The 10,942-nt window shown below is 46.4% G+C and overlaps 1 protein-coding gene across 3 annotated transcripts in view; it reads right to left on the bottom strand.

Annotated features, from left to right (window-relative positions):
* Positions 1–8,391, bottom strand: part of LOC147124345 (solute carrier family 28 member 3-like) — a 159,239-nt gene extending 150,848 nt beyond the window's left edge. For all 3 annotated transcript variants that reach the window (XR_015078083.1, XM_085985264.1, XM_085985259.1), the window contains exons 1-2: positions 8,100–8,391; positions 4,235–4,302 (exon numbers count right to left, since the gene is read on the bottom strand). Coding sequence is in view for 2 of the 3 variants with exons in the window: in XM_085985259.1 (XP_085841385.1) it covers positions 4,235–4,302; positions 8,100–8,117 (86 nt within the window). In the remaining variant the exon portion in view is untranslated. The remainder of the gene's footprint in view (positions 1–4,234; positions 4,303–8,099) is intronic.
* Positions 8,392–10,942: the final 2,551 nt, after the last annotated feature.

A 10,942-nucleotide genomic window follows, 5' to 3' on the forward strand; every position in this document is an offset into this window, starting at 1 on the left:
GGAGCAATCATAATATGATCGAATTCTTCATTAAAATGGAGAGTGAAGTATTTCACTCAGAGACTAGGGTCCTGAATTTAAATAAAAGGAAACTACGATGGTATGAGGCGCGAGTTGGGTAGGATGGATTGGGGAATGTTACTTAAAGGGTTGACAGTGGATAGGCAATGGCAAACATTTAAAGATTGCATGGATGAACTACAAAATTTGTTTATCCCAGTTTGGCATCAAAATAAAACAAAAAAGGTGACTCAACCGTGGCTAACAAGGGAAATTGGGGATAGCATAAGATCCAAGGAGAGGACATATAAATTGGCCAGAAAAAGCAGCAAACCTGAGGATTGGGAGCAGTTTATGATTCAGCAAAGAAAGACAAAGGGATTAATTAAGAGGGGGAAAATAGAGTATGAGAGTAAGCTTGCAGTAAACATAAAAACTGACTGTAAAAGCTTCTATACATATGTGAAGAGAAAAAGATTGGTGAAGTCAAGTGTAGGTCCCTTGCAGTCAGAATCAGGGGAATGTATAATGGGGAACAAAGAAATGACAGATCAATTAAATACATACTTTGGTTCTGTCTTCACAAGAGGACACAAATAACCTCCCAGAGATGTCGGGGAACATAGGGTCTAAAGAGAGGGAGGAACTGAATGAAATCAGTATTTGTAGGAAAATGGTGTTAAGGAAATTGACGGGATTGAAGGCCGATAAATCCCCAGGGCCTGACAATCTACATCCTAGGGCACTTAAGGAAGTGGCCCTAGAAATAGTAGATGCATTGCTGGTCAACTTCCAAAATTCTATAGATTCTGGAACAGTTCCCATGGATTGGAGGGTAGCTAATGTTACCCCACTATTCAAAAAAGGTGGTAGAGAGAAAACAGGGAATTATAACGTAAGCCTGACATCGGTAGTGGGGAAAATGCTAGAGTCCATTATAAAAGATGTAATAGCAGAGCACTTGGAAAACAGTGACAGGATCGGACAAAGTCAACATGGATTTACAAAAGGTAAATCGTGCTTGACTAATCTACTGGAATGTTTTGAGGATGTAACTGGTAGAGTAGATAAGGGAGAACCAGTGGATGTGATGTATTTGGACTTTCAGAAGGCTTTCGATAAGGTCCCGCATAAGAGATTAGCATGTAAAGTTGAAGCACATGGGATTGGGGGCAAGGTACTGACTTGGATAGAGAACTGGCTGGCAGACAGGAAGCAAAGAGTTGGAATAAATGGCTCTTTTTCCAAGTGGCAGGCAGTGACTAGTGGGGTGCTGCAGGGATCGGTGCTAGGACCCCAGCTATTCACAATATATATTAATGATCTAGACAAGGGAACTAGATGTAATATCTCCAAGTTTGCAGACGACACAAAGCTGGGTGGGCGTGTGTGCTGTGAGGAGGATGCCGAGAAACTCCAGTATGATTTGGACAGGTTGGGTGATTGGGCAGATGTATGGCAGATGCAGTATAATGTGGATAAATGTGAGGTTATCGACTTTGGTGGCAAAAACAGGAAGGCAGATCACTATCTGAACGGCAATAGATTGGGAGAAGGGGAAGTGCAACGAGACCTGGGTGTCCTTGTGCACCAGTCGCTGAAGGTAAGTATGCAGGTGCAGCAGGCGGTTAAGAAGGCAAATGGTATGTTGGCCTTCATAGCGAGAGGATTCGAGTACAGGAGCAAGGATGTCTTGCTACAGTTGTACAGGGCCTTGGTGAGACCACACCTTGAGTATTGTGTGCAGTTTTGGTCACCTTTTCTGAGGAAGGATGTTCTTGCCATGGAGGGAGTGCAGCGAAGATTCACCAGACTGATACCTGGGATGGCAGGAATGACGTATGAGAGGAGATTGGGTCGATTGGGCTTATATTCACTGGAGTTTAGAAGAATGAGAGGGGATCTCATTGAAACATAAAATTCTAACAGGACTAGACAGACTAGATGCAGGAAGGATGTTCCTGATGGCAGGGGAGTCCAGAACCAGGGGTCACAGTCTAAAGGGGTAAGCCATTTAGGACAGAGATGAGGAGGAATTTCTTCACCCAGAGTGGTGAACCTATGGAATTCTCTACCACAGAAGGCAGTTGAGGCCAATTCATTAAATATATTCAAGAAGGAGTTGGATATATTTCTTAAGGCTAAAGGGATCAAGGGATATGGGGAGAAGGCAGGGACAGGGTACTGAGTTTGGATGATCAACCATGATCTCATTGAATGGCGGAGCAGGCTCGAGGGGCCGAATGGCCTACTCCTGCTCCTATCTTCTATGTTTCTATGTTTCACCACACAGACTGCAGCGGTTCAAGAAGGCGGCTCACCACCACCTTCTCATGGGAAATTAGGGATGGGCAATAAATGCTGGCCTTGCCAGCAACACCCACATCCCATGAACAAATAAAAACAAACTTCATTCTATTCTACTGACACGTACATCAGCAGGTCATACACTAACACACACACTTTCTTTTGCAGGGCAAGCTGGCATATAACAAGATGGACAGATGCACACGGGAGGGCTACTATCATGTCCCCAATGGAAGAGGCCACCCACCATAGATGTAGTGGGCAAAGGGCGTGCTAGAAATGTTGTAATTGGTGAGTCTAGAGGATATGCTCTGGAGGGTGTTTAGCCATTGTACCCTTCCTAACCAGACCCCTCTTCTCACTGAACTTTCTCCCTCACACACTCTGCATGAGAACCTGGTGCTGCTTTGAGCTGACACACATCTGTTTCTGCTAACCCTTATCACTTGCTTCTCTTTCCTGGCTCATTGCAGATCACGGGCCTAATCGGAGCGGAGAAAGAAGATGACAGCCCTTTTCAAGATACACCATCACTTGAGCTTGCCCTTGCAAGCACCAACTCAGAAATCAGAGTACATTAGAGAGTCAATTAGAGGGGTCTGTACTGGGAGATTGACAGTGCACAAGTTCACAGGAGCATGAGTAGGAGAACAGGATGGCCCAGAAACCAGCTTCCCCTCCTACTGAAGAGGGCATAGTTGAAGACCTCCACGGTCTAGCACATAAAAAGACTGGTGACTGTGCATCATTACCGGGGAATGGGGAAAAGGCAGGGACCGGGCACTGAATTTGAATGATCAGCCATGATCACATTGAATGGCGGAGCAGGCTCGAAGGGCCGAATGGCCTACTCCTGCTCCTATCTTCTATGTTTCTATGTATCTCTTGCTCAATGGATTGGACTGCCTGCCAGAGAGCCTGCACAGAATGTCAGACACTATGGAGAAGTCCACATCCAACTTGTGTGGGGTCATCATGCATGACATCAAATCAATGCAGTCAACCATGCAGCATATGATCACCTCTATGCACACGGCAGGGGAGCTCTCAGTTACACAGCCTTTAGTAACAGCTCTGACAGCTTCGAATGAAGCTCAGACTATTGCCATTCAGGCTCAGCATTCCAATATCTCCCCCAGCTTGCGAAGTGTGAAGGAAAGCATGGATAGGAGCACCAAACCATCACATCACTCCCAGCTGTACTAAGTGGAACCAGGTTGCAGAGATGAAAGGACAACAAGTTAATCCAATGTAAAACCGAGCCTTTTTGCTTCTAAAAAAAAGTATCCTCACTGCTGCCAATGTCACTCAGAAATACCTTTACTATATAGTTATTCCTAAAAAGAATAAGGAACCACTTGTTTAAGTCCACCCTCTCCTTTAACTCTAATTATAAAATTAAAAATTAAAATTTATCTGGCAGTCTAGAATCTATTATGCCTTTCCTGATTTATAAGGACCAATTTGTGAGTAATAAAGGAAGGTTATTCATAGACCAGCACAAGATGTTTTGTTGACCTAATTCTGTGCATGGAATAGCTGAACTCTACTACAGTGGTTTTGGTTGATGCTGGAAAAAATTAGTTTTCAACATTTGATTTTCAACTTAGTAAAACATTCGTGAGTGCAAGTGAGTAAGTCCAACAAGCCTAGCCTGGAAAACCAATTATGCAAACAAAATCCTTGTAACAAAATAAAATGCCCAGGTTATTAGACACACTAAAGACACTGACTTGAACAAGAATACACACGGAACTCCAAACCTTTTCAAGTCAGCTGTAGCTTCCTTTCAATCAGGGTTACTGCTTTTCCACGATAACTCGAGAAAGTTTTTAATTATTACTCCCAGACAATATATTTATTACTTGCAACAATACTTACAAGAATTTACATGAAAGTCAATCTTAAATTTAAGTTGTTTCATTACCTTTCTGATCCGATCTGTTCATCATCTTTTGCACCCAATTCCTTCTCCATTTGCTGATCACTTTCAGCCTTAACAAACACCAAAGTTTAAATTAGAAACAAAAAAGTATTGTAATTTTTCAGGGATTTCAAAGTAAAATGCAATAAATTGCTTCTAACAATCTGATAATGAATGAATAAACACAAAACTGAAGATAAGAAACATTAAAACAAGAGAATAAAATGTTTCCTACTTTAGTGATCCAATTACCAATATTGGGGAGGGGGAAATGTGAAGGGGGGGGGGTGTGAATGGTGTGTAAGAGGGGGGAGTAGCGGTTGTGTTGAGGGGTGAGGGGGCATGTGTGGGGGAAGTGTGTAAGGGGGAGTGCGGTCATCATAGACACTCTAAGCATCCATGACCTCCCACATCACTCAGGTACTGAGCGTCACAGGCTTCAGCTGTTCCCCCAGAACTACACAAGAAATAGGAGTACGTCATATGGCCCACCGACCCTGCTCCGCCATTCAATAAGATCATGGCTGAACTTCTACGTTAGCTCCACTTTCCCACCCGATCCCCATATCCCTTGATTCCCTTAGTGCCCAAAAATCTATCGGTCTCAGTCTGCAACATAATCATCGACTAAGTATCCACAGTCTAATTTTCAGTCCCCTCTGACTGAAGAAATTTCCCCTCATCTCAGTCTTAAATGGCTGACCCCTTATCCTGAGACTATGGCCGGAATTTTCTGTACCTGGGCAGGCAGTCACCATAGCACGTTGCGACCCTATTCTTCATACCATACTGCTACCGAGATACACTTTCCGTTAATGGGGTCTATTAAGGCCGCCCTGCGCGTTACCCGGCCCTATTAAATGGTCAGGTCTGATGATGTCATCGATGATGTGTTTTCAGCCGGGATATTTAAAGTAGTACATGGTTTCTATGGAGAATAGATGACAGAGGCGCATAGACCTCCTCTCTAGGAGGGATGTCAATGTAGAAGTGGGTCCTCATGGCCCCACTACGGTGCAGCAAGGTGCTCTCCAGCTCCTTGCTAGCAGGGAAGTGAAGGTGGCCAAAGAGAGGGATGATGGTGAGAGGGGACATGGAAGCGGGGGCTCCGCTCAAAGCACTCATTTCTTCCCCGGACGCCCCCCACACCAAGGTTGGTGTTGGTGTTGTTATTGGTGCTGCTGGTGTGCCTGGTGCTGGGGCTCATCGAGGTCTGATTCCAAGGACCAAGGTGACACAGTATAAACGGCACCAATGCTGATGGAATGGATGACAGGTCAAGTAGAGGTGACAGAAGCAATCTGCCAATGGTGCGATAGGTTCTACCAATGAGGTGACAGTGGATGCCGACTTTGCTTGAAACACTTGCAACCTCTAGAAAGCTAGATCTGTGCTGACAATGCAGTCAGCAACAGCATCTGCCTGAGGAAAGTGATCAGCTATGAGGCGGGAGTTTTTATTGTACTTTTCATGCTGTGCACTAATGAGCTGGATCAATGGCCACTCAACTTTCGCCTCCGGTTCACAGACGTGGTTCCCGAGCTGCGTGATTCCCGTGCTCATCCAGAGCTGCGTGATTCCCGTGCTCATCCAGAGCTGCGTGATTCCCGTGCTCATCCAGTGAAATTTGAAAGGTAGGGTGAAAAAGGCGCTTAAGGTTTTGGCATATACCTTATAATGATTTAAATGAGCTTGCCCACCTCTGCCGTTCGGGTCGCTGCTGCGCCGGCAAACACGCCCAAGGGAAAGGCACGTGGGGCGGGATGACAGCGGCTTCCCGACCCACTGCAAGATATTTCAAATTTCCCACCTGACCCGCCTCTGCAGCCAGGGGAAACAGCCTCTCAGCATCTACCCTGTCAAGCCCTCTAAGAATTTTATACGTTTCAATGAGGTTGCCTCTCATTCTTCTAAACTCCAGAGAGTATAGGCCCATTCTACACAAACTCTCCTCATAGGACAACCCTCTCATCCCAGGAATCAATCTAGTGAACCTGGGTTGCACCGCCCCCTAAGGCAAGTATACCCTTCCTTAGGTAAGGAGACCAAAACTGTACACAGTACTCCAGGTGTGACCTTACCAAAGCCCTATATAATTGCAGCAAGACTTCCTTACTCTTGTACTCCAACCCCCTTGCAATAAAGGCTAACATACTATTTGCTTTCCCAAGTGCTTGCTGTACCTGGATGTTAACTGTGATTTATGTACAAATACCCTCAAATCCCTCTGAATACCAACATTTACTAGTCTCTCACTTTAAAAAAAAAAAAAAAAAAATTCTGCTTTTCCATTCTTCCAACTAAAGTGGCTAATTTCACACTTCCCCATATTATACTCCATCTGCCACCTTCTGGTCCACTCACTTAACCTGTCTATATTCTCTTGCAGCCTCTTTGCATCCTCCTCACAGCTTACTTTCCCACCTAGCTTTGTATCATCAGCAAACTTGGCTATATTACACTTGGTCCTAAGTCAATGATATAGATTGTAAATAGCATTGGCCTAAGCACAGATCTTTGTGGCACTCCACAAGTTACACCCCGCCATCCCAAAAATGACCTGTTTAGCCCAACTCTGTTTTCTGTCCGTTAACCAATCCATGCCAATATATTATCCCCAATCTTGGGCAACAACCTCCTGTGTGGCACCTTATAGAAACATAGAAGATAGGAGCAGGAGTAGGCCATTCGGCCCCTCGAGCCTGCTCCGCAATTCAATGAGATCATAGCTGATCATCCAAATTCAGTAGCCTGTCCCTGCCTTCTCCCCATATCCCTTGATCCCTTTAGCCGTCTGAAATTCCAAATATACTACATCCACTGGCTCCCCTTTACTTATGTTAGTTACATCCTCAAAAAACTCAAAACCATGTTGACTCTGCCTAATCATATTATGATTTTCTAAGTGCCCTGTTACCACATCCCTAATAATGGATTCCAATATTTTCCCCGACGACTGATGTCAGGCTTATTTGTAAGAAGTCACACGACACCAGGTTATAGACCAACAGCTCTCCACGTCAGGCTTATTGTTCTCTCTCGCTCCTTTCTTCAATAACAGGGTTACATTTGTTACCTTCCAATCCGCTGGGACCATTCCTGAATCTAGGGAATTTTGGAAGATCACCATCAATGCATCCACTATCTCCGCAACCACCTCTTTTAGAACCCGAGGATGGAGGCCACAAGTCCAGGGGATTTGTCAGCTTTTAGTCCCATTAGTTTCTCAAGTACTTCTTTACTAATATTAATTAGTTCCTCACTCTCATTCATAAACTAAACTTGTTTCACTCAAAAAAATAAAGACGATTTACTGGTTTAATCCCTCTTAGTTTAATTATAGACTAAATGTAACTTGAAGTTCAACCCTGACTGAGGCTAAACTGCCACAGGAAAGAAACAGTCAATCAGGACTTAGCCCAGCGCACCTTTTGTAATTCACCTACTGGCGGTTACAACCTGCCCACAGGTAAAGCAACAAGTAAACGGGTTTGGACAAATGCTGGCGTTGATCTGCTAAAATCGAGTAAATTAAACGCAAAACGCTAAAATAAATGAGTGAAAAATTCAATCACTGCAGCTAACTCTGAACTCCACACTCTCGGCCTCTCGCAGCTCGACGCTGAATTAATCAATGAAGTCGTTGCTACCAAGACCCAGTTATTGTCGACACCCTTCCCGGCAGTTGGAGTCCGCCCAGTGTGCGGGTGATCAAACCCCTACAGGATCCTTACTCCAGGCCGCACAGGTACCGCGAACCGGTCAGAGCGGGCACTACCCTAAAGGGACCTGTTAAAGGGGACGAAGTTGAAGAGTACTTTCCATTCCGAGCACTCTCCCCATTTTGTGAAGAAAGTAACAGACTCACCCCTACTTTGTTCGCCATTTTCTCAACCGTCAACGGTCGGTCGATCCGCAACTTCCAGAAAGTTCAGAGCCCGCGGGCTGCGCCGGTGTCGTCACCACTTGGAATTTTCAGCCTGAGCGGACCAGCGCGTGACTTCAAACGGGCTACTCGAGCCTCAGTGGGACGTCGGTCGTATCGCTTGTCCGCCCCCGGGGCTGTTGGCAATGGTGCCGCTCAGGAATCGCGGGTGACGTCACCTAACGGCGTGACGGGCAGGTGGTGGAGATGGAATTCGAGCGGGAGATTGCGCTGGTACCGCCGCGAGACGTGCAGTGCGCATGGACAACAGCCCGTGCAGGATTTATAACTGACACATTTGAAAGGCAGCAGAATGAAAACCCTGAACCTGACCCAACATGCAATTCTGTGTGTCCCTGGCTCTAACTTTTGCAGTGGTTCTGGAGATATTCTCACATCCCATTCGGCTCATCTTACCAAAGAATCATAATCATAAAATAGTACACCACAGAAGGAGGCCATTCATCCCATGGAGTCTGTGCCGGCTCTTTGAAGAGCAATCCAGTCAGTCCCACTCACCATCTCTTTCCACATATCCCTTCAAATATTTATCCAATTCCCTTTTGAAGGCTAGTATTGAATCTGTTTTCACCACCCAGTGCATTCCAAATCCCAACCACTTGTTGCATAAAAAGTTTTTCCCTGATGTCGCCTCTGGTTATTTTGTCAATCACCTTAAATCTGTGTCTTCTGGTTATCAACGCTTCAGCCACTGGAAATAGTTTCTCTTTATTTACTCTATCTAAACCCTTCATCACTATCAAATCTCCTCTCAGCCTTCTCTTCTATAAGGAGAACAACCCCAGCTTCTTCAGTCTATCCATGTAACTGTAATCCCTCATCCTCCGGAACCTTCTTCCCCTTCACTTTCCTCTGATTCCATCCCTCCTTCCAATCTCACCGCCTGCCGTGTTTTCACTATCCCCTTTGACCTTCCCCTCTCTGACCCCGAACGATCAGTCCTTAGCAAAAGGCTGAGCTTCATCCTCTTACGCACCCATCTCAATGAATTTCAAGCTCGGCACGATGCCGAGCTCATTTTCCGTCGCCTTCATCTCTATGCCCACATCTTTGGCCAGGAGTCTTTCTCCCACTTTCAGAATTGTCATTCTACCTGGACTCCTCCCCTCTCTAGATCTTTTCATTGCTAACTGCCGGCATGACATCGGCCATCTCAAGTTCTCTGCTCCCCTCACTCACACCAACCTACCTCCCTCTGAACTTGCAGCACTCCATTCTCTCCGATCCAATCCTAACATTGCCACTAAACCTGCTGACAAGGGTGGTGCTGTTGTTGTTTAGCGAACCAACCTCTACCGTGCAGAGGCTGAACGCCAACTCTCTGACACCTCTTCCTACCTCCTCCTGGACCATGACCCCACTACCAAACATCAAGCCATTGATTCCAAGACTGTCACTGACCTCATCTCTTCTGGAGATCTTCCCTCCATGGCTGTCAACCTCATAGTCTTCCAACCCCACACAGCCCGCTTCTACCTCCTTCCCAAGATCCCTGGTAGACCCATCGTTTCAGCCTGTTCTTGCCCTGCGGAACTGATGGCTTCCTATCTCGACTCTATTTTTTCTCCCCTTGTCCAGTCTCTTCCCACCTACATTTGCGACTCTTCCAATGCCCTCCGCCACTTTAACAGTTTCCTGGCCCCAACCATCACCTTTTCACTATGGACGTCCAATCCCTCTGCACCTCCATCCCCCACCAGGACGGCCTAAGGGAGCTCCACTTCTTCCTTGAACAGAGGCCAAACCAGTCCCCATCCACCCTCCTCCGCCTTGGTGAATATGTTCTCATGTTGAACAACTTCTTCTTTGACTCCACTCACTTCCTCCAAATTAAAGGTGTTGCTATGGGAGCCCGCATGGGTTCCCATACCTGCCTTTTTGTGGGATACGTGGAACATTCTTTGTTCCAGTCCTACTTGGGTCCCCTCCCTTACCTCTTTTCCCGGTACATTGATGACTGCATTGGTGTCGCTTCCTGCTCTCACCCTGAACTAGAAAATTTCATTCACTTTGCTTCCAATTTCCACCCTTCCCTCGCCTTCACATGGTCCATCTCTGACTCTTCCCTTCCCTTCCTCGACTTCTCTCTCTCCATTTCTGGGGATAGGCTATCGACAAACATCCACTATAAGCCCACTGACTCCCCGAGCTACCCGGACTACATTCCCTCCCACACCGTTCCTGGAAGGGCTCTATTCCATTCTCCCAGTTTCTCCGTCTCCGCCACATCTGTTCTGAAGATGCCACCTTCCATACTAGTGCTTTTGATATGTCTTCCTTTTTCCTAAACTGAGGATTCCCCTCTGCAGTGGCTGACATGCCCCTCGGCTGTGTCCATTCCATTTCCCGTACTTCTGCTCTCACCCCTTCCCCTCCATTCCAGAACCACAATAGGGTTCCCCTTGTCCTCACCTTTCACCGCACCAGCCTCTACATTCAACGGATCATCCTTCACCATTTCTGCCACCTCCAACATGATCCCACCATCAAACACATCTTCCCCTCCCCCCCCTTTCAGCATTCCGAAGGGACCGCTCCCTTCGTGACACCCTGGTTCACTCCTCTATCACCCCAACACCCCTTCCCCTTCCCACGGCACCTTCCCGTGCAAGCACAGGAGATGCAATACCTGCCTTTTTACCTCCTCCTTTCCCACTGTCCAGGGCCCCAAACACTCCTTCCAGGTGAAACAGCGATTTACTTGTACTTCTTGCAATTTAGTATACTGTATTCGCCGCTCATGATGCGGTCTCCTCTACATTGGG

The sequence above is a fragment of the Somniosus microcephalus genome, chromosome 1 (assembly GCF_052327205.1).
Source record: "Somniosus microcephalus isolate GS21.2 chromosome 1, FLI_Smic_1.0, whole genome shotgun sequence".
In the NCBI taxonomy this organism is placed as follows: Eukaryota; Metazoa; Chordata; class Chondrichthyes; order Squaliformes; family Somniosidae; genus Somniosus; species Somniosus microcephalus.